Source organism: Sesamum indicum, linkage group LG6, assembly GCF_026168435.1.
Source record: "Sesamum indicum cultivar Baizhima isolate 11 linkage group LG6, ASM2616843v1, whole genome shotgun sequence".
In the NCBI taxonomy this organism is placed as follows: Eukaryota; Viridiplantae; Streptophyta; class Magnoliopsida; order Lamiales; family Pedaliaceae; genus Sesamum; species Sesamum indicum.
The window spans coordinates 2486296-2512105 of record NC_142662.1 but is presented as its reverse complement, the minus strand read 5'-3'; the positions used below and the strand labels follow the sequence as shown (position 1 = coordinate 2512105).

The 25810-nt window shown below is 35.3% G+C and overlaps 4 protein-coding genes and 1 long non-coding RNA gene across 7 annotated transcripts; 2 read left to right on the top strand and 3 right to left on the bottom strand.

Moving 5' to 3' along the window:
• Positions 1-322: 322 nt before the first annotated feature.
• Positions 323-6485, bottom strand: LOC105165260 (uncharacterized). Of its 3 annotated transcripts, XM_011084212.3 has the most exons (12): positions 6266-6471; positions 6080-6179; positions 5883-5991; positions 5280-5368; positions 5020-5076; positions 4732-4840; positions 4546-4647; positions 4364-4428; positions 3359-3462; positions 3216-3280; positions 2879-2933; positions 323-767 (listed from the first exon to the last, which is right to left on the bottom strand). In XM_011084212.3, the coding sequence occupies exons 1-12, from the start codon at positions 6321-6323 to the stop codon at positions 607-609; spliced, it is 1074 nt and encodes a 357-aa protein (XP_011082514.1). In that variant the 5' UTR covers positions 6324-6471; the 3' UTR covers positions 323-606. The 3 variants fall into 3 exon arrangements, with proteins under 3 accessions (XP_011082514.1, XP_020550590.1, XP_011082515.1); XM_020694931.2 differs by lacking the exon at positions 5020-5076 and having other exon boundaries at positions 6266-6470; XM_011084213.3 differs by lacking the exon at positions 2879-2933 and having other exon boundaries at positions 605-767; positions 6266-6485.
• LOC105165258 (histone H2AX) lies at positions 1850-2544 on the top strand. The gene is made up of 2 exons (XM_011084211.3): positions 1850-2084; positions 2200-2544. The coding sequence occupies exons 1-2, from the start codon at positions 1881-1883 to the stop codon at positions 2419-2421; spliced, it is 426 nt and encodes a 141-aa protein (XP_011082513.1). The 5' UTR covers positions 1850-1880; the 3' UTR covers positions 2422-2544.
• Positions 6486-8695: 2210 nt separating the features above from the next.
• On the bottom strand, positions 8696-9665 carry LOC105165261 (histone H2AX). Its single transcript, XM_011084214.3, has 2 exons — positions 9374-9665; positions 8696-9094 (listed from the first exon to the last, which is right to left on the bottom strand). The coding sequence occupies exons 1-2, from the start codon at positions 9575-9577 to the stop codon at positions 8873-8875; spliced, it is 426 nt and encodes a 141-aa protein (XP_011082516.1). The 5' UTR covers positions 9578-9665; the 3' UTR covers positions 8696-8872.
• Positions 9666-16535: 6870 nt separating this feature from the next.
• On the bottom strand, positions 16536-18381 carry LOC105165349 (protein VAPYRIN-LIKE). Its single transcript, XM_011084330.2, has one exon. It carries the CDS (start codon positions 18115-18117, stop codon positions 16711-16713), a length of 1407 nt encoding a protein of 468 aa, XP_011082632.1. The 5' UTR covers positions 18118-18381; the 3' UTR covers positions 16536-16710.
• A 2016-nt stretch (positions 18382-20397) lies between these two features.
• Positions 20398-25602, top strand: LOC110012120 (uncharacterized). Its single transcript, XR_002287248.2, has 2 exons — positions 20398-24841; positions 24971-25602. It is a non-coding gene; the product is annotated as an uncharacterized LOC110012120 (long non-coding RNA).
• Positions 25603-25810: the final 208 nt, after the last annotated feature.

The following is a 25810-nucleotide window of genomic DNA, read 5'->3' as shown; positions in this document are numbered from 1 at the left end:
GAATAATTCCTGTGTTTACACCTAACCCTCCGATTATTTAAACATGTTCAAATCTATGATGTAGCTCCCCCTGCTTTCAGTTTTGTTAGAAGTTGATCCTTTTCTACTAAGAAAAGGTAAAGTTATCCACAAATTAAAGCAAGAACCCAGTCAACTCCCATTATGGTTGGACTGTGTATTAAGATACCTTCAAAGACAATTAAGCATCAACATGATTCTAATCAACCTGGCGATGCTGTTGGGAATTGATTTTTGTGTTCATCACAATGTTATTCATAGAAATGCTTACGTACAAGAGAAAGATAGGTAAAGGAGCATCATCTGTAAAATTGGATTGGAATTATGGCTTCCCTGTCTGTATCATCACGGCTCCTATTTATGTTTATAAAATATAGTTCTGTGGCTTTCTGTAAAACCCAATAACTGCATTGACACAGTTTTCTCTTGTTCAAATTAAGGAAGCATCGAGTATATGCATTTGTTAACCTGAATCTTTCATGAAATGACAAAATTAGGTCGAAGTCTCATCGTACAAGAGAGTGGAGAAGCTTCTGGACAATGGAGATGGCGGGGTGGCAAAGGGGGTGCCCTGCACAAAGCTTGACATTAGGGACAAGGACTGGGAAATGCTGAATGAACCTTGTCAATTTCTGCCACTATTTCTGGTGTGAGGTGGACACTGCAACCATCAAGGACATCTTGGAGCTGCCACAGCTTCGTTGCTCCAAAAACAGCGCTCGCAACGAGAGGGTGTCTCAAAACAAAAGCTGCACAACTTTGAACTATAAGATGCATGTAGACAATTCCCCAGTAGTTCAGGATCATAAAAACACAAGAGATACAGGAACATTAATTCACAACCTAATAACTCTTGGACAACAATGTCAGCAGAAGACATCAGCATGTTCTGTAATAATATTACCAAGACAAATGTTCCATCATCCACAACAAATCACGCCACGCTAATAAATGGAACATTGTTAATAGTTCAAAATCATAGAGAAGTACCTCATCAACTCAAAAGGAATATTAGACATAAAGTTACAGTCAGCGACACGGTACCAAAATATCAGACCTCCCAATTTAAGTTTGCATCATTTGTTGAACCAAGATGTTTCAGATGAAAAGGTAGTCCAGTTCAATACCTTCAGTTCCTAACTATTGCATCACAGTGGGTTCACCTTTCATTAGTACTTTTTACTTTCCGCAATTTTGCTATAAGAGCTCTCTTCATTCATTTATTGAACATAATTATGTGAATAGGGTCTTAATAAGTTCTAATATGCAAAGTAATGTAGTTCCGCTTTCTCAATCCAGGAAATGCATTGTTGGAACTAGTTTGGAAAGACAAGCAAATCTACATTAGGGGGCCCTTCATATACCCAAATGTAATGTGATATTTCACAATCATATATATGTGTGTGCGCGCACGAGTGCTTGTACGCATCTAATGCAACTGAGTATCTATTCTACAGGAATTAGTAATGCCAAATTATTTATTCCCAGGGAGGAAATGGAATATGCAAGTTCAGAATGCAACCAATCAAATAAGTAAACACTCAAAGATTTAACACCAGATGTGCAGAATAGCTAAAAGAACCATAAGGTATGAAAGAAACCTTCCTGTTCGGAATGGAGTAGTCTAGCAGAACAAAGGGAAGTCCACACAGGGAAACCTGGGATTTTTAGCATTTTACAGAAATGGTTTCACCAAATTTAAATTTTCCAATAAGTCACTTGCCAGGTGGCAGTTCTGCCACATCACATCAACCAATCCGCGTCCACCATTCCACTCTGACATTTCTATATAAACCCCCTTCTAACATTCCGCCGTTTCATCACATTTTTAGGGCTCTGAATCATTAAACGCATTTTGAAAGATGAGGACCACAGCCACCGCCTCCACCAAGGGTAGCAGAGGCAAGTCCAAGGCCTCCAAGTACGTTTCCCGTTCCTCAAAGGCAGGCCTCCAATTCCCTGTTGGTAGAATCGCCCGATTCCTCAAGGTCGGAAATTATTCCGACCGTATCAGTGCTGGAGCCCCTGTTTACCTATCCGCCGTTCTTGAATACTTGGCCGCTGAGGTGATCTTCTATATAAATGAATGTCTCTAATGTTTATTTCCTTTTCTTGTTTTTTAGATAGAGTTTTGGAATTTGGTTGACTGATTTTAATAAGTAGCGGGTTTTCTTGATTTAGCTTTTGGAGCTTTCGGGGGATTCGGCAAAGGACAGCAAGAAGAACCGAATTGTACCAAGAGACATAGAGCTGGCAGTGCGAAATGATGACGAGTTGAGCCGGCTCCTAGAGAGAGTAACGATTCCATATGCCGGAGTTACACCCCATATCCATCACTTTCTTTACCCTAAAAGCAATGAAGGAAGGGACGGAGAGATTGGCTCTGGATCGCAGCAACTCTAGGGCTTTTTAAGGTTGAACCGTTTGTAACTGAGATCATGAAATTGGTGTAGAGTTGTTCAAAACTCGATGTCTCCTTTAATGGCATTCTATCAGAAATCATCCTTTATTGTGACGTTCGCATAACTTCCATTCATATCTACCTACTCTTAACTTTAAATCAAACTAATAACCTAAATGAAGCAAATTAACAAGGCTCTATGTATCTCTCAAGGTCTCTGGAAACGGTAAGATCAAAATATTAACACCATACAGGAGATAGGAAATCTATGCAAGTCCTTTATTGGACGTGATTGACAACTACAATGTTCTGTCATTAAGAAAACCAATATATAATGACATAAAGATAATACGTATCGGGTAAGTAACCTGAAGCAGAAGTAGTGCAATAATACAAGTACCATATAGCACACAAGAAAATTCTTAGGTTACAATGTCAATGAACAAAACTCTGTCGTACCTATTGCAAGAGATACAGGATGAATGCCATATTTTTTCGCAATGGAAAAATATAACTGCAACACACGATTAGAAGAGGTAATTAGAGAAGATGTAACCCATTGACATATAATTCACCACTGCAGCATTATACTTCATCTACAAAGTATCAAATAAGAAAAAGGTGAAAAAACAGTGAAATCCGGAGCACTGCCTGCCACAATTTTAAAGTTTATTTTGATATTTTCATTCAAACTGTATAATTGATGATTAAAAGGAAACAGATTATGCGACCTGATTTAATTAGCTCAGCAGTATAAACAAGTAAATGACGAAGAAAATAATCAGGTTTTGCTTACTTCAGTGGCTTTTCTAATGATAACATTGGACAGATTGTATCTTGACTCCCCTTCAGCATACCTCCCTGAAAGACGCACAAGCAAACATTCGAGTGAAAGATCAAGTGGTCGTCAACCATTCCAGAAGAGATGGGACAAAAGACCTTTGAAAAGATTCAGACGACCATCAGATGGACCTCCACCAAGTGAGAGATACTTCCCCGAGAGGATGCCCATTGCCAATGGGCTATAGGCCAATAAGCTTATCCTAGAGAGGGAGAAACCAAAAAAAAAAAAAAAAACAACACTGATGGTCAAATGACTGACTAAAAATATTTTCAAAGGCATAGCGGAACATCTCATTCCAATAAGGCTAATGGCATGCTTAAAAGATCACAAAGATTACTATCCTCTAGTGGTCAAAGAAAATGATGAGTCCTGTAAATTTGAATGAGAATTACCACTCCCTTTCTTTTTAAACATTTCATTACTTCAATGAATATCAGGAATTCGCAAAGACAAACCAATACACACTCTTCCAACCAAGAAAGTTAAATTCATTAAAAACTTACTTAAAATGCATGTAGGTAGCTCAAAGACAAGGAAGAAGTATTCAAGTAAGAGGACAACACCAAATAACCCATTGACAAATCCCACACCCAAAAAGAACCCAACAAGAATTGACGAACAAAATATTAGTGTCAAGAAAGTATATGACTGAACATGGTCACTAAGTAGACTAACAGTAAGCACCATGCTCATATAGAAGATCCTCGGGAAGTAAATTCGGGTAAGAAATAAGAGAGTGCATGCACTGTGTTTTGGAATTTACAGTAGGAAATTGTTGCTATGATATGGTTTATAGCAAAAAGAACAAGATAATAGTACATCTAAAGTCCTTTGTGACTGGAAAACAATATTCAAAGGAATGATTTACATGCCAGGAAAAAATCAAGTGCCACAAAAATGTTATTGTAAGTTCCCGAAACCATTTTGGTATAGGTTCTACATGATTCAATAACATTCTCATGCTTGTCATGCCAAAAAGACATATGCTCAGTTGTTCTACAAGAAAGACAGAGAAATTCAACACTTTTAAGTTAAATGAGATATGGTTAAACTGCATGGCAGCTGATCAAAAAAAAAAATTGTGCTAACATTATTGATACCTCTCATGATGACAGCACTCAGCCATCCCCGAATCGAAATTTCGGCAAAGTAGGTTATAAGAATTCTGAGAAAGAAGTATAACTTTGTTTTATTTTCATTAAACTTTAGAGAGAGAGAGAGAGATGGAGAGTGGTAGAGAAGAAGCCTCACTATTTTTTAACAGAGTTGAACCATACAACACCTGCACAGAAACTATGCTATGATTGACAGAGAGACCTTCAGCAACATGTAGGAACTTCATGAGACCATATGGCGTCTCATTACTTAGCCCAATGTACCTTATCTGCGAGCAAATATTAGCCTTCATTAACAGGAACAGAATTTCAATATGGTTAACAGCAGGTAATTACCCTGAAGCATCACTGACCTTACCAGCAGTAATAGCTTTGTCTAGAGCAGTAAGTTGTTCCTCAAAACTCACAAAGGGAAAGGTTCGAGCTGGGTCATACTCAGTTTCTCCAAACATAGGGACATAGCTGCAAGTAATCCTTGACAAGTTGTAAAAGCAACCCACTACAAAGTTCCATGTCATTTCATGAGACAAGAGAAGCTCATCCACAGGTTCAGAGATGTATGTTTTTAGTTGTGGAAATACCAGATAACATAATTTTGGTTATTATTGTGGGGTTCTAGAAGAATGAGACAATAAACAAACCGGTCAGGCCAATGAAGTTGGTACAAGTCAATGTAGTCTGTTTGTAGGCGCAACAAACTGCAAATTTCCGTTAGAGATCAGGGCCAAACAATAGAGTGTAGAACAACAAAGGTAGCACCTCAAACTCCAAGCTGAGTCCACTAAAGTCATTTCAGACAAAAAAAAAATTGAGATACCGATGGATATATTGTCAATTACTATGTAGTATGTACAAGAGATAAATGAAGTTGAATATAGAGAAACAAAGGATTCAGCTTAACCTATCGTGAAGGGCCTCAGCTACATTCCAAGCATCCAGACTTTGTGGCCCGTTACGAATCCAAGTCATTTGCCCTGATGGCCCACTAACCTAACTCCACATAGTAACATATAGGTTAAGCAAAGCTTATGCAGTGATACCACGAAACCAAATTCCAAAACAAAACAATTATTCATTCAAGAAACTTCAACAATATCCTTCTCATTTATTGTGTACACGGCTTGGTACTACTGAAGCATGTCCAGTGACTGTTTAGTGGATGTTCAATCCCCAGTTAAATAACATGACAACTTCCATCTCAGCTTTCATAATAAGGATAAGTTATGAAACATACACAAGGGGAAGAAATTCGAGCTAAGAACACAAAGAATTCCTTTACGTCTTCTAAAACTATAACAGCAGAACTAGTTCAACCATCAACAACAGATTTCTAATCTCTGCAGCTTTCGTATTTGTCTTTTAAAACTATACCAGCAAAACTAGTTTAACAGAATGATATCAACAGGTTTCTAATCCTTACAGCTTTTTTACACCATTTTGTTATGTAATCTGATCCAACATCTTCTGCACATTATTGTAAAGAGCTGAATCAAATAAGTGAAACCTTAGTAGCAAGTACTACACGATCGCGTGGAATATTCCGGCACCGAATCCAACGTCCGAGATACTCCTCACTCCTCCCCTGAGTTTCGGCACGCTGCGGTACCGGATACCTACACCAAGCAGACACAAAATAAATGAAGAAAGTGAGACAGATAGTGGAAGTACAAAACACCAAAAGCAGAGAAGAACAAGTTGCACATTTCGGCTGAATCAAAGAAATTGATGCCGGAATCGAAGGCTTTGTCGAGAAGCTGGAAAGACTGAGGCAACGAGTTCTGCTCCCCAAATGTCATCGTCCCTGAGCCAAACAACCGGAAATCAGCTTCTGAGAGAGAAACACGAGTTGAGAAATGGAAGAGAGTGAGAAAGTATCGAGCTGGAAACCTAAGCAGAGTCTTGAGACAGACATATCGGGTGCGAGATTAAACAGCGGCACCGCCATCGATGAACTATGTGTATGTAATGCCCTCCGGAGCTTCAGGGATAGGATCAGGATGATGTTGTACTACCCCGCTTTTCCTCGTACACACCCGCTGACTCCGGTTATTAGTATAACGATATAGTCGCTGGTTCTGTCGCACGATTTTGGTTCTCGAGGAAGTTGTCAAGCAAATACGGAACGACATAAAATAAAAATTATTGGAGATGGGGAGACAGACAAGATAACCCTTGTGGAAGAATTGATTTGTCAAATTTATTTAAATTTATAATTTCAATTATATGTTAATAAAATTATTAACATGCATACGCTATCGTCAATTTATTTCAAATTATCTATATCTTTTAATCATCATTATATTATAATATTGACGAATGACTTACATAATATACTACTTTTTATTTTTAAACATTGTAACATATAATCTATTAAATTATACGGATAATTATATCACATTCTTTACTTCTTGTTATTTTACATAAACCACTCCTATTTTTTGAAAAATTACAAAAATTACTCCCGACAGTCTTTAAAATTCAAAAATACTCCTATTGATTAGGTCAACTTTTAAAATAATTTTTTAAAAATAGAAATACCCTCAGGAGTGTTTCTATAATTATCAAAAACTAGAAGGAATATCAAAATATTTTTTTTAAGATGAGTAATACGACCCCGTATATTTTTTTACTATTATTTATACTAATTTTAATTTAAATATAAATTATTAATTATTTTTATTGAATCTCTATATTACACCTTTTAATAATTAAAATATTAAATTATTTAATTAATATATAAATTATCTCTTAGTAAAATTATTAAATTAAAAGATTATTTATCCTCTATTTTTATTTATAACTAAACTTTACTAAAACTATATTAGAATTAATATTATTAAATTATTTATTTAAAAAAAATTATCCTTCTTCCCCAACTGCACCGTCATGCCCACCCTAACCCCCGTTTTATTAAAAAAAAAGTATCCCTTCTTCCCCAACTACACCGTCATGCCACCCTAACCCCCATTTTATTAAAATATTTTTTAATAAATAAATTATTTTATTTTATTAATTCTTATTATATTTATAAATTATTTTATTCTGTTAATTCTAATTAAATTTATATAAAATACATAAATGGTATTTTTTATTTTCATTTTAGTAAAACTTAATTAAAATAAAAGTAGTGGATACTGATCTTTTAACTTTAATAATTTCAAATAATTTATACAATTGTGATAACTTTTTAATTTAAACTTATAATCTATTAATTAATTTTGTTTATATATTAATTGAATAATTGAATATTTTAATTATTAAAAGGTGTAATTTTATATAAAGATTTAATAAAAAAAGTTAATAAATAATTTAAAAATTAGTATAAATAGTAAAAATATTATTTATCTTCATGAATATTATTTTGACACATTATCTACTTTTAATAATTACAAAAAACCCTAAGAGCATTTCTGTTTTTAAAAAATTATTTTAAAAGTTGACCTAAATAATAAGGATATTTTTTGGTTTTAAAAACTATAAGGGATGATTTCTATAATTTTTCAAAAAACAAGAATAATTTGTGTAAAAAAATGATAGGTGAAATAGTGTAAATATAATTATTACAAAATTATATACACAAAAATATTACGGCAATGGACGGGCTTAGAAGGCTTCAACAAATCAATCCCATGTAGGAAGACCACCCATTGCCTACGACTAGAAAGAACAGAACGACTCTTTTCACAAAAGTCTTAGCTTGCTCGACTAAAGTCATGCCTTCGCTCTCAAAAGCAGGTAATTTTGGATTCGCTCCATGTTACACAATTTTCCGGAAGAGTGCGCCAAGGTTCTTATGGTATCGATTTGAGGAAGAGATCTGTCTTTCTTCAATCGAGTGAGATGATCGAGAAGGCATGAGCCCAATAGCCACCCACATACAAACAGTTCTGCAGAGCTTTGCGGTGGCCAGTTCTCAAATAAAAAGGGGGATGGAAGTGCTTAAATTAAGAAGGCGATGGTTGATGTTGTCCAGCAAAATTGAAGAATGGTGATGATAGCTTAAATCTTTCACTAGGAGTCAGACAAGAGCAACCCAAGTGCCAGCAACAGGAAAAAGAATTCAGTTCTACCAATTACTAGATGCACCCTGCGTTTTGCAATTCCAATCAAGAAGATGCCTGGGGAAGAACATAAGAAATGCATTCGTTTGGTTCACGGCAGGGTAGAGCAACAGAATTTGCAGTTGTTAAACATTAGGTACAGGAAAAGTTTGTGATTCCGTATGATAAGAATAGACCAAAAAGTAATCAATCAACATAAACATATTCCGCAAAATGGAAGCACACTGTTTGGAAATCAAGGCCATCAGAGACGGGATTGCAAATTAAAATACTATTGATATAGAGATTAATCATCGTTCATCCATACCACTATATGTACTCCAAACACTCCAAAACTAGGGTTTTACATGGACCAAACATCATGGCAACTCAGTCGATCCAAACCCTTCATAAAAGCAACCAGCAACTAATATGCCTAATTCACAACGAAGCCCTAGAATTCTTGTGAAGCAGATCCAATCTCTTTGTCTTTTCCACCAGCCTTCTTCGGCAACAGAGTTTGGTGAATGTTAGGCAACACACCACCATTTGCAATTGTAACATTCCCCAACAACTTGCTTAATTCCTCATCATTCCTCACCGCCAACTGTATGTGCCTTGGCACAATTCTGTTCTTCTTGTTGTCCCTTGCCGCATTGCCCGCAAGCTCCAAAACCTAAACCATAAACCAAAAAAAAATTAGATTCACCAAAACCATAACTTTTCTTAGATCCCAAATTTAGCAGAGGAAATCAAAGATAAAATGAAGAAACGACTGAAAAAACTGATACAAATTAAAGTTTCCCTTTTCGAAAAACCGAATCAACCACAAGAATCACTTTCAAGCCACAAAAAGATCATTAACAAAAGGCATCTTCAAAGTGCAATTCCCACCATCAAAACAGAGTATTAGAAAAAATAAGAAAATTAACAGCAAACACCCAAGCCACATTACCTCAGCAGCAAGATACTCAAGAACGGCGGAGAGGTAAACGGGTGCGCCAGCGCCGACACGCTCTGCGTATTTACCAGCCTTGAGAAAACGCGCTATTCTGCCAACAGGAAATTGAAGGCCAGCTTTCGACGAACGGGAGACAGATTTCGAGGATTTAGGCTTGCCCCTACCGCCCTTCGTTGAGGCTGCTGCGTTAGAACTCATATTTCCGAGTGCGAATACTGATTCAGAAACCCTAGCCACTGAGAGGATTCGAGCGAAAATGTTTTGGTCAGTGATGAAGTTGAGGCGAGGTGAAATAGGGTATTATATAGGAAAGCAGGGTGGATTTTGATTGGTTGGTGGGATGCGCTCCGGATTGCCAGCCTGGCAAGGATATTAGTGGAGCGAAAAGCAAAAGGGTTTCAAATTTTTGCGCTCGCGGAACAATTTTGGCGCGTTAAGAAGTAGACCTGGACATCTAGAAATACAGCGCGATAAATACAATTTTGATTATCAAATAAAGTTATTTATGTAGTTTTGTATTATATACAACATAGATTATTGATAATATTTTTTTAATATTATATAGATTATTTATTGATTAAATTTATTTTTTTTCTCTTTTGAAGCTTGAAGAAAAATGGGGAGGGGGGCGAGGAGAACTGGTATATGGTGCCAAAATTTAAAAAATACCCCAAAATAAAATAAAAATGGCTATTTTTTCCCCTTCATATGAAACTTTCATTAACTTTAATAATTTTATTAACGAAATGACTAAGAATTAATACCAAAAAAATAATTTGAGGACCAAAACTGCAATTTTAAATTATTTGAGAACCAAAGTTACTTGATTTTGTTTGAAAATCAAAATTGCAATTATACCGTACATAAACCTCATTTTTCTCACTTATATGCTCGGTTTGAAATTTCCTTCCGTTTATTCAATCAGAAAAAAATCTTTACGTTACCATCGAAACTATGATGAAAAATATAAGTAGATGATAGTGTCAAAATTATCATGTTTTTTTAGAGAAACTCTTTCTTATGTTTCCATTTCCCGTTTTCAGTTTTTGAAATAATAATTAAAGTAAAAAAATATTTATTTATACACACTCTTATTAAAAATATATTGATTTGACATTATGATTTAATATAAAATACAATCTCATTAACTAATCTAAACCCATATTTACTAAGGTCAATTAATATGGATATTAGTTGTTTACTAGTAAAAGTGTTGCCCACTACTATGTCATTGGCTCGCTACTAGTCCCTATTCGCCCCATAATGTGCAGAGGATCTGCGAAAGATCATTCGATTTGGGAAAGATCGCTAGATCTGAAGAAGATCGCAGGATCTGAGAAAGATCATTCGATCTAGGAAAGATCGCGTCGCTTCGAGAATTGAGCTCACCGCCAGATTATTGACACGTGTCACCCTCTTAATTGCTGTGGTGTTTCGATTGCCAGGTGACCGTTACAACTTCAACCCTAGCTTGGATGATGGGTAATGCGATGAAAGGTGCGACCAAGCGAGCCAGTGGGTGCTTTGGAAGAAATATTTAAACTTCTCCCAAAGTAATTAATTACATTTGGAAGAAGTGGGGGAATTATGATGGAGATTTTATTGAAAAACAGAGATCGGGAGATGTAGCCCATCGATGGTCGCGGATCAGTGTGGGCCAAGGACATTCTAGAGGTCGCAAGATGTGGTTGCTTTGTTGGTCGTTGTTCATTGTGGATCCTGGACATTTCTTTTGGGTCAGGAAAACTAGGATCCGACCCATATAGGGACCCAAACAGGTGGCGTTCTGAGGCAACGCTTAGTCATTGCATGAGCATCTTTAGAGATAACACGTGTAGAAGGATGGGACCCACAAAAAGGACCCTATAAATAACCTACGCCATGACAATGAGAGATACTTTTGAGACACTACTTTTTACTTGCATATTTAGATTGTCAATTTTTTTTTCTACCACAAACTTACTTAAACATCGGAGTGTCATCGTCGGGAACGAACCCGACTAGTTTATTTTTTTTTATTTTATCTTCAAATATCAGATTTGGTGTGATAACATGGAGAGATCGTGATCTTTGATCGAGATCGAGCATGAACAAGCCGGATCAAGAAGCCTCCTCTAATTGATGGGTTGCCAGGATTTGGAGAAGATAATGAAGAAACGAGTTTGAGAAAGAAGATGAAGTGGTTGGGTGAAAGATGGTAGTAGATAGTGATTTGATTGTATTAAAGGTGTGGGCAAAAGTGTAAATTGATGATTTAGTCAAGTTTGCTATTCACGTCTTTAAACAATTGGCTTATTTATCCACCAAAGCTTAACACAATAATATTATGAAGTAAACAAGTAGTGCAGAAGTCTTATCCAAGTGAATACAATATTTAATATGAAGTAATGCTATTCCTAGGCCACAAACATTTTTGTTCATTCTTCCTTTTCTTTATTTATTTGAATAAACAAAAACTGAACCATTAAAAATGCTTTAAAATATTTTTAAAACATCATATGATATACAAAAGTTAAAATACAACACAAAAAATTTTCTATCACATAATCATACATAAAAAAACATGTAAATCATGCTTAATCAAAATTAAAGCAACTATCTACATTACATAAAGCATAACATCACATGAACAATTGCAACAAGTGTCGAACTGTGCTTTGATACCATCGAAAGAATCGATATAGCTCAGGACTTGACAAGAATGCAACGAAAGCATAAAAATAAGCATATTAAGATTTTAAACTGAAAGGGAACTAGTCCCATAATCCCAGGCATTCAGTACTCAATAAGTATAATACAAGTGGCTATTATAATATAGAGTGACGAAAATGTAATCACAAAATTTTATCTTTTCGATTTGAAGACTTTTTTCAAACTTTTCTCTTCCAAACGTGTGCTCACGCAAAGATCAACGAGATTTTCTCTACGTCGAACACACACTACGCTACATGGTGGTCTATACCAAATCTTGTTAGAGGTAAAGTGTATGTAGTACAAGAGACTTGATTATACTATTAACTTAGTATATCAAACTTAAGAGGACCTTACTCTAACTTGAAACTAGTTCAAGAAGAACAAGAATATAGAGAAAAAGAGGGAGAAGAGAGTTGTCAAGATAATAAGTATGAAGAAGGAGTAGCGTTGTCTTTCCTATCATATATAATGACATATATACAAGTCTATACAATATTCACACACACACAAGTGACATCTTATGTACTTGTTGTATGTATTGATGTATACATTGCATGTCAAGTCAAAAATAGGTACAATGTGTGTCCCTATGGTATACTATCTACTAGTACTATAAGTACTCAAGCAATAACTCCCTCATCCTTACAACTTCATATATATATATACATATATCACATATAAATATATATATATATATATATTCAAGCTAGGGCTACACACATATATATATTGTTGGGCTTAATTCAAAAATAAGTTAAACCTATAGGCTGGGGCCTCTATAGAATTAACCCAATTAATTTTTAAAAGCCCAAATGAAATTTATTTGATTTTATCAAATAAATCCTAGACTCATAGCTTCATAAGTATTTGAATTTGGGCTGATAACAGTCTCTCAAGGCCCAACAAGAATATTGGGCCCGTCAATCACTAGTGGCCCATATTTACGTGTATCTATTTTTCTCAATTTTTTTTCTTTTGTTTAAAATAAGAATTTATTCTTTATAATATTTTTACACAAGAAAATAAATATTAACTACATTTTTATTATATCAATTAGAATAATTAGTCATTCAATCATAACATCATGCTCAATTTTTACTTTTGTTTCCAATAATATGCAATTCATTACGTTATTCAAATTTAAAAATAGATTTATTATTTTAATAACTCAAGTTGATGAATTTGTTCAAATAAGATTAAAAAACAACAACAAATTACTATAGAAGTAGACCACCACCCTCATTCGTGGGACTCAAACTCCGCTAGAAAAAAAAATTATTATTGACTATAATATTAGTGGTTATGAAAAAAAATTATAATAAATGACTATTATTAACTATGGTTAAATAAAACTGATGCAAAAAGCTGGCTTTTTCACCATAAAAAAAATTATTTACCACCAGTAAGAGCCACGGCAAATATTTTAGCCACCCTTACAAAAAGTACGGTCAACAATTGTTGCGTGACCGTAACCAATAATTATTTATTTCGACTATTTATTATTAAGCATGAGAATTGATTTGAGTTAAATATTATAATTCTTTTAGTGTCACAACCAAAAAGTTGTGAGACTCCAACCTTACTGATCGAATAAAGCCTTATTCGTCAATTTCATGCCCATTAATGCCTAACAATTGTCAACAATTAATGACATAAAATGAATTGCATAAGTGAAATAAATATTCACACGTTTAATACAATCATAACCCTTGAGGTCATTCTTGTAAAATCATGAAATTGTCAGGTTAAAATCTCATTAATTGACAGCAAATCAGAATTGGACTATAAATCAGAAGTAGTGATTTGAATGATCTAAATGATAGATGCAAGCCAAATAATTTATCTTTATTTTTCATCTAACTCATTTTTCTAGCTTTATTCTTTAATTTTTCTGCACCAATCACTGTTCTGTATAAACATTACTCTCACAATCACATTAAAATTGTTAAGGATAAATTATAATTAACTCCCTTGAAATTTGACATAATTACGAATATTCCTTATTGTGTGAGAAAGTGCCTACCCCTAATGTTTTTATGAAATTATGTAATATTTGGATGAAGGGCGCTAAAATTATAAAAAAAATTATAAAATTAGGAACAAGAGAATGGAAATTTTTGAGTACAATAAATATACAAAAGAATTTTTTTTCTTTTTTTTTATAATAATTTTGCATTTTAAGTTTAATTTAAAAAATAATTAGAAAAATATCTGTATAATTAGTGAGTTAAATAGTTTGAATTTTATTAATTTTACAAATTAAAAGTTAACTAATAAATGAGTACAATAAATATACAAAAAAAATTTATGAAAATATTTTATTAATTTAATAATAAAATTAAGTTATAACTATTTATTCTTTTAGATAAAAATAAATAATTACATATAGGTTTCTTAACATATTCTTTTAAAAAAATTATGATAAAATATTTTTATTCATTTTTTTAAAAATCTTTAAATTTTGGTTAAGCATATATATTTGTCAATTTCTTTTGAGAAGTATATATGAGTTGTTGGTTATATTATATTTATCATGCATCTAATATATATATATATATATATATGTGTGTGTGTGTGTGTTAATTTATACTTCACTTTGAATTCAACTTATTCACTTATTAAAAATAATTTAGTGATGATTTAACGTGCAAAATAGTAAAATATATCGAAAATAATATAATTGCTCAAGGCATGAGGGGTATTTTTGTCCAACCAAGGTGGTAAGTGTTACATTTGTTAGTTTAGAGTGGTAAATGTTACACGATGAATAATTCAAATGGGCAAAATGTATTTAACCCTATTTATAATTATATCAATTTTAAGGACAAAAAGTGCTATATATGCGCAGATGTAGATACCGTCGACGAGCTCTATTTAGAAGATTTATATATATATATTTTTTTCACTATTTACGATAAACCTTATATGTAGTAGCAATTTAAATGAAATTTAGCATTGTTCGTTTCTTAATAATTTTAGACTACACTTAATTTTAGTGATGTTTTCAAATTGTTAGAGAGACATCATGTAAATAACTCACATCAATGTATCAACGCTCGTAAAAAAGAAAATGCATAAACTGAACCACAATTATGTTCCATCAACAATACTATAAGATAAGCAAATTATAATTTAAATTAAGAAAAATATAAGAATCTATGATTTTTTTTAGACATTTTTCTAAATAATTAATAATAACTCATTCAGTTAAAAAAACACTAATATTTTATCTAATTTTAATTTTTAATTGAATTGAAAGTTTATATCAATGAGAATAAGGAAGAAACCACATGAGATTCACATACTCAAGTTTAATTCAAGCAAGCCATTTGTCAAAGTTTCAGGCGTGTTAATATTTGGGAAATAAAATTTATTGGATTCAAATTTAGACAAAAAAAAAAAAAGGAAATTACACTTTTAGTCCCACACGATAAGGTATGTTGCACTTTTGGTCCTATAGTTTATAAATTTAGCATATTTAATCTCATAAAATAAATATTGTAATATTTTTGGTCCCATACGATAAAAATCTGGCACATTTGGTCCCAACTTTAGATACTACGAGACAAAATGTACTACAATTTTATCATATGGGATAAAAAATATTATAATATTTATTTTATGAAACTCAATGTACTAAGCCCGTAAATTATGAGATTAAAAATACAATACATTTTATCGTATGGGACCAAAAATACAAATTCCCCTTTAGAAAAATGAAGTCTTATACTAGTCTAGGCTATTTGAAATTTAATAATAAAGCTACATTGTAAGCAAAAAAGTGGACTTTTGGCTTTTGTTTCTAGCTACTGATGATTAAGCCATGATAATGACATTGCAACTAATTCAAGCATTGTCTTAATAGTACCATAGAATAATCCATCTAATTTGGACAATATAATTACTTAAGAGTAAATTATATCCACACTCATCCAGGTAAATTGAATTACACAAATATTTTATGACCCTTGTAAAATTATAGATGCAGCTCCTTAAGGGGTGTTAATGCAATGTACTCATACGGTGTTTGTGTAAAATTTCGTTATTGAGTTAAGTATGAAAAATGAATCAAATTATTCGATATTTAATTAAAAGTTATCCATAAAAATTTATTCGATATCAGATTATTAGAGATCGGCACATGTTTGATCTAATTAAAATTCTTTCGAGCTAGATTAGATAACTAACTAAACTGAATCCAAACGCAAATTTTGAAACTCGATGACAATTCAAACAAATTTGAATAATGGTGTATTCGGCTCAATTTGAATCGTTTACGGCCCTGTATTGGGTAGATCTTGTACTTGTAATTACAACTACAAATTCAAGAAATATACTTATAAATTTGCAAATGGTTGATGTATTTGTATTATTAAACATAATTATTTATTTATTTATCAATAAATTATTGTCCTTGAATAACGTCAATGACGTGTATAAATTAAATACTTCAATAACAAAATTAGAGAAAATTCAATTCTAAATTAGGACTCATCCAAAGTATTGATTGACTGCTGACTGCTAAGAGGCATCCATCAAACTATGAACACATTGCAGGAAAGCCACAAAACTTTTATGTACAAGAAAAAAAGGGGGATTGCTCCAGAATTAGACCTAAACATGATTGATTTTCCTGTTTAATCCCTATCTGAAGGATTCAGTAGAGTACTATGATGATTCTTGAAACACTCCATATGATCAGAAGGCGCCTTTTCCTTCAAGCTCTTGAGGCTAGCTTTAGCCCCATGAGCCACAAGATACATGGCCACCTGCACGTGCCCCGCCTCGACTGCCCGAAGAAGAGCCGTATACCCCGTCCCGTCCACCAGATCGATCCGAGCTCCGTAGTTAAGCAGAAGCTTCACACTCTCCATGTGCCCTTTGAATGCTGCTCTGTGCAGAGGAGTCCATCCGTTTTGATCCGTCCGGTTAACGTTAGCCCCTTGAGCTAAGCAACTCTTCATGGTGTGCACGTCGTCTATTCTTGCAGCTCTGTGCAACGAGTCGCTTAAATGTAGCATGTCGTAGAGGTCGGAGTAGCCATTTTCGACTGCCAAGGCATATGCGGTTTTGCCTTCTTTAGTGACCGCGTATTTTGCATAAACTGAGTGGTGTAGCAAGAACTCTGATGTCTCGATATGGCCTTCGTGGGCAGCATAATGGAGCGGAGTCCACCCCTCTCGATCTGTGACATCAACTTCACTACCTATTGGAACAAGAAACTGAAGGGCTTCTACTTGACCCTGAATGGCTGCAAGATGAAGTGCTGTTTGGCCCTGAGAATTCACTGAATTCAGGTTGATATCCGGGTAGCCTAAACACAAGATTTCCATTATATCCACCCGGTTCATAGCAGCGGCAACGTGTAAAAACCGATCGATTTCATTGTCTATTACATAACCTGATTCAATCAAGATCTGCACAGCATCAGCATTTCCAGACTTAACAGCCGACGACATAAGCGATTCTCCCTCAGCATCCCTGTGGTTAACATCCGCACCAGCCTCAATCAGGGCAGAAACGAAGTGTGATTTCCCATTCTCCACAGCAAGTCTGAGCAAAGAAGTGAGCTGAGATTCATCACACCAAGAAATGGCCTTTGAGAAGAGAAAATTGATCTCCAGGGACACGGAAGACGGCGAAAGAAGAAACTCAGCAACATGGGGGCCGACAAAGGATATAGGAATCACGGCATCCTTAAATATATGCGGCCCAGGTTTCGAGAACAGCCTGTGGAGATCATCCTGATGGGCTTTCCCGGTGGGAAGCATGGAGGACCGGACAAGGATCGTGCACGGAGGAGACGAGAAAGGAGGCTGATCGCGCGGCTCGTTGAGGACTAAAGTGAAGGATGAAGTTGTGAGAGGTGGGATAATAGAGAAAGGTTTCAAGACAGAGAAGAGCGACGGATCAGACAGCTTGAGGCAAACGGCGACGGACATGGTGTGCATCAGGTTGGTTAGCTTGAAAGCTCCGCCACATTTCTGCCATCTGACGAAAAAAACGTCGACGGCCTGCACGTCGGGCTTGATCAGTCTGTCCATCTCATGAACTGAATTGGGAACTTGGAGATGGATTAGGTGAAGGATGATGGTAATGGGGGGGTCATATGTTATGCTATTACACTATATCTTCATTGTTTAAGACAGCAGTTTTAGTATTATAATTGGCATTGTATTCCCACAAGGGTTTATTAATGAAATATGATTGGTGTGTTATGATGGAAGACAAGGACATTGAAGAACAGATGAGACAATGAAAATGAGAAAATTTGAAAAAATGAGCAACTTTTGGCCAAGTTACAGGACAAAACATGCCAAGCCTGTGTTTAATTTAGGGAAAAGGATGAAAAGTGTGCAACTTCTTGACCCGGCCAACACAACATGTTACTTGGACAATTTCTATAAATCTGCTTCGACTTGGTCAACAGTTGCAGCTTCTGAGTAATGTGTAGACAACAACCTTCTAGGCCTCCACATCCAAATCCTGCAACTACCCATAATTCATTGTAGATTCTATTGGAATTCTATCTATAAAATATCCAATAGGTCTTACCCAATTTATATTCAAGATTCGATCCGAGTCTTATGAGTTGAATCTTGTGTTACTTCTTCTTCTTCTTCTTTTTTTTTTTTTTTTATAGATTTGAAAAAATAAAAATTTTCAAATTTTAAATTTACATAAAAATGTAAGAATCAGTAATGAAAAAATTAAGTTAAGCATGAAAAAAGTATTTTAATTTTGGCATAATTTTTTTGTCCATTTGAATCTGCGTTCGACTTTCATTTTATGATACTTTTAAGATTTGAATTCAAACAAATTTGTCTATTTTACATATTAGTCGAACTTAACTAATTTAAATCTTGTATGAATGTTTTCATTTTCTAAAGGGACAATTGCACTCCTTCCTCAAGATCTGGAGTAATTACATATATACTCTTGTGGTTTAAAAAATTACATTTAAGATACTTAAGATTTGCTTTCGTTTAGCAAAAAGATCCATTTTTTAGCAAAAATTCGCTGAATTTATTAATATGAACAAAATAACTAAATGATAATCGATACTTACCCTCGACAGATCTGAAAATTATATGTCTATTGACAGGCCTAAATCCTCCTATTCTCCCCTTATTCCACCCACAAATTACTTTGTAAATCCAAATATAGTTTTATTTAATATTTCTTGTGCAATTATGTGCATGTATTGTTAGAATGAGATGTGATATTAACATTTTTAACACGTGAAATTATATAAATAGGTAAGAGTGAGATTTTAACTTGAGCGCAAATAACCATTTATTGAAAAAATTTAAATTATTAAACAAAAAAATCTGTTAAAATGTTGAATATTCAAACATGTGGTATCGATATATTGATCTTGTCGATTTTAAAAAAAAATAAATAAAAGAGAGAAGCGTACGGCCTGGTACTATGCAAGAACACAAGGATCGGATACTGGAGAAATGAAATGGGAAAAGACAGGATAGTAATAAGGATGAGAAGTAGAAGACAAGTGAACAAGTGATTTTTGTGCTATTGTGATCAAGTTTTTGTCTTTGCTGTTGGTATAATTTGGGATGTTTTTGCTTCTCTTTCTGCACCCCAAATACTCCCATTGTAACTCAATATGGGAACTGCTTTGCAGTTACAATATTCAGCTAATGATTATCTTGTCCAAAGTGACGATTACAAGGTGAATCAATAACAACACCTTGTTTTGATATCATTTTTTTTTTTTTTTGATAAATTACATCTTGTAATTTAAACTATGTCCGTTTTTTTGTTTTGATATGTATTTTTTCATATATGACCGTCTTTTTGTCGATTTTTCTGCTTAAAAAATATTACATTATGTGTATATGTGAAAAGTATCATATAACATAACTCTTAAATATCACATGTGTATTGCATATGATGCTTTTTCAACAAATTTTGATGGAAAAACAATGACAAATGACAAAATGCAAAATTTTATAAGGTTAAAATAATAAATTGACCTTAAAAATAGTTTATATGTCAAAATATAAAAACAGTCATAATTCGGATTGAAAAATATAATTAACCCTTATTTTTTCCATACATGATATTCACAAGTTTTCCACATTTCGGCTGCATATGCATGGCTCAAGGTGGAAAAAGGGTTGGGCTATATGAGCTAGCTCAAAAAAGCCCAGTCTAGGACCAGCCAATTCTAAGACTTTAAATGGGTTTAATTTTAAACCAAAGCACAATCATGGACCAACTAAATTGAGGCCCAGCCCGAGACTGGACTATTTTTTAGTAAAAGGTCTTGTCAGATCAAAACTGCAATGTTGAGAATTTTTCTATATTTCCTTTTTTATTAAGGCCTTTTTACATTTAGGGTACCTTTACTTTAGGATATTAGCCAAGATATCACACACAATCTTAATGTTTACTTTTTTTGGCACCGGCCCGTATAAGTAGGCATGGCCCATAATTTGTTGTGATTGTACCTTAATTGCAATCCGGCCCATGAGGTTGGTATTGTTGTATCACGCTGGCCCATGAGGTGGAGGCGGCGGCGGAGGTCTGGAGTTTTGGTAGAATCGAGGAGGGGAGGCAAGGAAGGGTCTGGCGTCTCCTCGTAGGCAGACGAGGGCGGGATCAAGTAGGGAAAAGAGGGAGATGAGTGATGAGAAATGCAGCAGAGCAACAAGCAGCAAACAACAATTCCAACTCTGTTCTTTCATAGTTGTAAAAAGTAGTCGTTTTTATTTACGTTAGTGGGTGTTACGTTTTTTATTTGTATTGCACGCGGAGGAGCTAACATGTCCAAGCGATTAGAGTATGTTAGACATTAGTTGGTATGTTTCTTCTTCTTCCCGCCTAATGCTTGCTACTCAAGAACCATAAGCTCCAGTTTCCAATAATAAGAAAATGAGCAGATTTAATCCCAAGTTCAAGCTATGCGTTCCTCTTCTATTTTCATGTATTCCATCTCTGATTTCTATATGGTATCAGAGCCATTATCTTGGTGGTCTCTGCATATTTTGTAGTTGATTGATTTGTGTATAATTATGCCTCTGAAACACATTTTTGTAATGGCCAATTCGTCAAATGTTGTGCCAGAGGTTACAACTGGCAATATTGGATCTAGAAATGAGAGTATGAAAACAAGTGTTAGATCACCAAAGGATGGTGATGATTTCTGTTCCACTGAATGGGAGCAACTGGTTATCTTGGAGTAGATTAGTGCATATTGCACTGGATGGACGGGATAAACTTGGATTTATTGATGGATCGTGTGCTAAAGGGTTCCACGGAGCTTCCACAATGGTGAATCACTGATTCGATGGTTAGGACCTGAATATTGAACACAATATCCAAGGATATTGTGAATGCATGCTTATATGCATCCTCGGCGATCTCTGTGGCTGGAGTTGAAGGCACGCTATGGCGAGTGTGATTGACCGTTACTGTATAAAATCCAGTGTCAAATTAGCTCCATGTCTCAAGGCGATTTGAGTGTTACTGTGTATTACACAAATCTGAAGCAACTTTGGGATGAGTACATGTGGTAAATTTACATGCGGATGCAATAAAGCAAAGGTCGATCAAATAGAGCCAGGACAGTTAATTCAATTTCTCATGGGATTAAATGAATTGTATGACAATATTCGAAATCGGATTCTGGTAATAGATCCTCTCCTTCACATGAATAAGGCGTATTCAATGGTGTTAGAGTTAAAAGGCAAAGAGAGGTGAATCTGGGATTTGCAGAGACAAGAGACAGCTCTGCACTACAGGCAAGAGGTTATGAGCAAAGAGGACATACACGACCAAAAAACTATATGAGAAGAAAAGGTACTACAGACAAAAAGAGGGTTTGTGTGCTCAAATTGTAACAAACTTGGGCATTGTAAGGAAACTTGTTTTAGTATCCATAGGTTTCCTGATTGGTACAAAGATCTTAATGACCAGAGGAGGAAATCTGGGAATGCAGGTAGAGCAAATGTAGTGAATGAGCATGATCAACAATCTCTTTTGGCTAGTGCAAGTTCAGCAAGTCACAATCTTGTTACAGAAGATGGAAGCTTTAAAGATTGTATAGAATAGAGTACCACAGGAACCTGTGAAAGTGCATTTTGCACAGATGGAGGAAATGGAAGGTACGATTTTGAACAATACTGGTGGGAAACCTTGTTTTATTGCTCGGATTGTGGCCACCGGAGCCACAACTCACATGTGTGTTGATGCAAACATATTTCACTCACTCATCTGCTTTCATTCTTGCATAAATATCCATCTTCCTGATAATAGTATTGCACAAGCTACACATTTTATGAAATGAGACTTTTCCCCAACTTAATCCTCACAAGTGTCCTTCTCGTTCCTAGTTTTTCAAACACAACCTCCTTTTTGTAACTCGGTTATGTAAAGCTCAACCTATCAGTTTTCTATTTCTCACATCTTTATGCATTTTGCAGAACCTGAAGACTAAACTTACTTTAGTAACAAATAGATAGGTTGGGTCTATTTTTTGGACCATGATTCCTTTGTATCGCTTAGCCCCATTCATCTTCGGTGTAAGAGTGCTCGATCAGTGAGCTATTATGCACTCTTTCAAGGGTGATTGTTTCTAGGCAAACCTCCTGGCTATCTCTGCATCCTTTTCATTGAGCGATCATTTAGGGGCCTTAGCTGGTGATCTGGGTTGTTTCCCTCTCAATGATTTGTCCCATTGTCTCAGCAGCTTAATAACCATATAGCTTGTTATTCTTCTGACTTACAATTGTATTCACTGTGGCATAAGCGGTTAGGTTATATTAGTCCACTTGTGCTAAGCCATATTCCTGTTTGAACATCAAAGAAAGAAATAAAGAGGGAGATTCCTACTCTATCTGTCCATTAGCTAAGCAGTCCAGGATGGCATTTTCCTTAAGTAAATCTCATGCGCACTGTCCTTTTTATCTAATTCATATTGATATTTGGGGGCCCTATAAACAACCCTCCTTATCAGGATGTCACTACGTTTTAACCATTTTTTATGAGCATTATGGAGTCACTTGGACCTTCCTTCTGTACCACAAATCTCAAACACTCCAAATTTTGTCTTCTTTCTTTGCAAAGATTTTAACTCAGTTTACTGTAAATATCAAGCCATACGTGCGGATAATGGGTCTGAATTTCTTAGTCTTCCTTGCCAAGAACTGTTGTAGAAAAATGGCATTGTACACCAGAAAAGTTGGATTTACACACCACAACAAAATGGTGTTTTAGACCGAAAACACAAACATTTGTTGCAAGCAGCAAGAGCTTCTTATGTTTGAGTCTCATTTGCCTAGACATTTCTGGGTTGATTCTATTTCACAGCCACAAACATTATCAATAAACTATCATCTCCTTCACTAAGTTGGAAGTCCCCTTTTGAGTTACTCTATCATACTCCTCCGACATATAATACATTAAGAACCTTTGGTTGCTTATGTTTTGCTTCCAACACTGCCCTCCACAAATCTAAGTTTGATCATAGGGCTTTTCATTATGTCTTCGTAGGTTATGTTCAAAGTCAAAAGGCCTGCAAAGTGTATGGTATAGATAACAAAACCACCATTGTTTCTAAAATGTGGTGTTTCATGAATTTATTCTCCCTTATAAAAACTCAGTTCTCTTCAGACTCTGCTTCTATTCCTATCTCTACTCCCATCCTTGATTCTACCTCTGATCTTCCTCTGAATCAAGTACTATTCCCTCTACACTACATGAGGAACACAAACTTTGTTCCTTCTCTATTCCTGATCATCCTGAGGAACACAATCCTTCTTCCCTCTCTGTTCCCGATCATCCTCAATCAATTCCTTCCCTTAGAATGTCTCATAAACAACCAAGACCACCTACTTGGTTAACTGACTTCGAATGCAACTCCTCTTTTGATAATGCTATTGATTCATCTACTCTTGCTTCATCACACAAGAATTTTTTGGTTGTTGCTAAAGGTACAACCAAATTGAGGGAGTGGACTTACTGACAGGTTTTCACCTGTGGCTAAAGTTGTAACTATGAGGACTTTGTTGGTTGTTGTTTCCAGCCATGATTGGCCCATCCATCAAGTGGACATAAACAACGCTTTCCTTCATGGCTTTCTCAACGAGGATGTCTATATAACTGCTCCAGATGGCTACCAGGTTCAGCCAAGGAAGGTATGTAAGTTGAAGAGATCTTTACACGGTCTGAAATAAGCTTCCAGCCAGTGGAAACTAGAGCTCACCAACAAGATTCATGGCTATGGTTTTTCTCAATCGCCTCATAATCATTGTCTGTTTGTACAAAATATTCCCACTAGTTTCCTTGCTCTCTTAGTATATGTGGATGATGTGTTAATTACTAGTTCCGCACAATCGCAAATTGATCAGGTGAAACATTTCCTGGACTCAGCATTCACCATCAAAGATCTTGGTTCTATCAAGTATTTTCTTGGCTTAGAAAGTGCCCGTTCAGTTGGAGTTACTTCAGCCACTCAACACAAATATATTTGGGACACTGTTCATGATGTTGGTCTTGTCTCTTACAAGGCAGCAGCAACTCCTCTACCACCTGGCCTCAAGCTCACTTCTCATAACATTACTCCCTTAACTAATCTAGAGCCTTCCAGTCAGCTAGTGGACCGCCTACTCTACTTGAGTTTTACTAGACCCGATATTTCTTTTGGAGCACAACAATTAAGCCAATTTGTCCATAGACCTATGCAGGTACACATGGATGCTGCTCTTCATTTGATGTGTTATTTGAAGGGCTGCCTAGATAAAGGTCTCTTCTTCCCTTTTGCAAATTCTCTTGCTCTTACAGCTTATTGTGACATGAATTAGGCTGGTTATGTTGATTCCTGACGATCATAACTGGATATTGCATCTTATTGGGGCCTGCTTTTACTTTCAGGAAAACTAAGAACCAGTTGCTCGATCCACTGAGGAGGCTGAGAATAGGAACCTTGGGACCGCAGTTTGTGAACTCCAATGGATATCCTACTTGCTGCAAGATTTTTCTGTAATTGTTCCTACACCTATCCCTGTTTTTTGTGACAACCAGGCTACTATTCACATTGTTGCTAATCTTGTGTTTCATGAGCGCACCAAGCACTTAAAGATTGACTGTCATTTCTTCCCACACACATCTCTGGAAAGTCTCAAATTGCGGACATGTTCACTAAATTTCTCCCTCGTGTTGTCTTCGGTTCTACTTTGTCCAAGCTGGGCTTGGTGTATTCCCCCCAAGTCCATTTTGAGGGGGGATGATCAGAAATGTAGCAGATCAGCAAGTAGCTGTAACAGAGCAACAAGCAGCAACTCCAACTCAGTTCTTATGTAGTTGTAAAAAGTAGTCGCATTTTTAGTTCATATTAGTGGGTGTTATGTTTTTTATTTATACTGCCACGTAAGTGTTGACATGTCCAAGTGGTTAAAGTCTGTTAGAATTGGTCTGCTTCTTCTTCTTCCCGCCTGATTCTCGCTAGTTAAGAACCATCGGCTCCAGTTTCCAGTAATAAGAAAATGAGCAGATTTAGTCCATAAGTTGAAGCTATGCGTTCCTCTTCTATATTCATGTATTCGATCTCTGATTTCTACAATGAGAGAGCGCTGGCAGCGGCAGAAAGAGGCGGGCTGGGCGTCGTCGCCTTCAAACAGAGAAGAGGTGAGAGAGGTGATTTTTTACAGGGAAGAAGACAATGTTTACAAATTAATCATTAACTACTGAACAACTTGCCTGGAAAAAGGATAA

What these genes read in the sequence shown, in the direction of transcription:
- LOC105165261 (XM_011084214.3), bottom strand. Translation starts at nt 9,577, where the DNA reads ATGAGTTCTAACGCAGCAGCCTCAACGAAGGGCGGTAGGGGCAAGCCT. An exon ending in TTGAGTATCTTGCTGCTGAG is followed by an intron (nt 9,095 to 9,373) that starts GTAATGTGGCTT and finishes TTTATGGTTTAG; the next exon opens with GTTTTGGAGCTTGCGGGCAA.
- LOC105165349 (XM_011084330.2), bottom strand. Translation starts at nt 18,117, where the DNA reads ATGGACAGACTGATCAAGCCCGACGTGCAGGCCGTCGACGTTTTTTTC.
- LOC105165258 (XM_011084211.3), top strand. Translation starts at nt 1,881, where the DNA reads ATGAGGACCACAGCCACCGCCTCCACCAAGGGTAGCAGAGGCAAGTCC. An exon ending in TTGAATACTTGGCCGCTGAG is followed by an intron (nt 2,085 to 2,199) that starts GTGATCTTCTAT and finishes TTCTTGATTTAG; the next exon opens with CTTTTGGAGCTTTCGGGGGA.
- LOC105165260 (XM_011084212.3), bottom strand. Translation starts at nt 6,323, where the DNA reads ATGGCGGTGCCGCTGTTTAATCTCGCACCCGATATGTCTGTCTCAAGA. An exon ending in GTGTAGTACTTGCTACTAAG is followed by an intron (nt 5,369 to 5,882) that starts GTTTCACTTATT and finishes ATGTGGAGTTAG; the next exon opens with GTTAGTGGGCCATCAGGGCA. An exon ending in TCGTCTGAATCTTTTCAAAG is followed by an intron (nt 3,281 to 3,358) that starts GTCTTTTGTCCC and finishes TGCGTCTTTCAG; the next exon opens with GGAGGTATGCTGAAGGGGAG.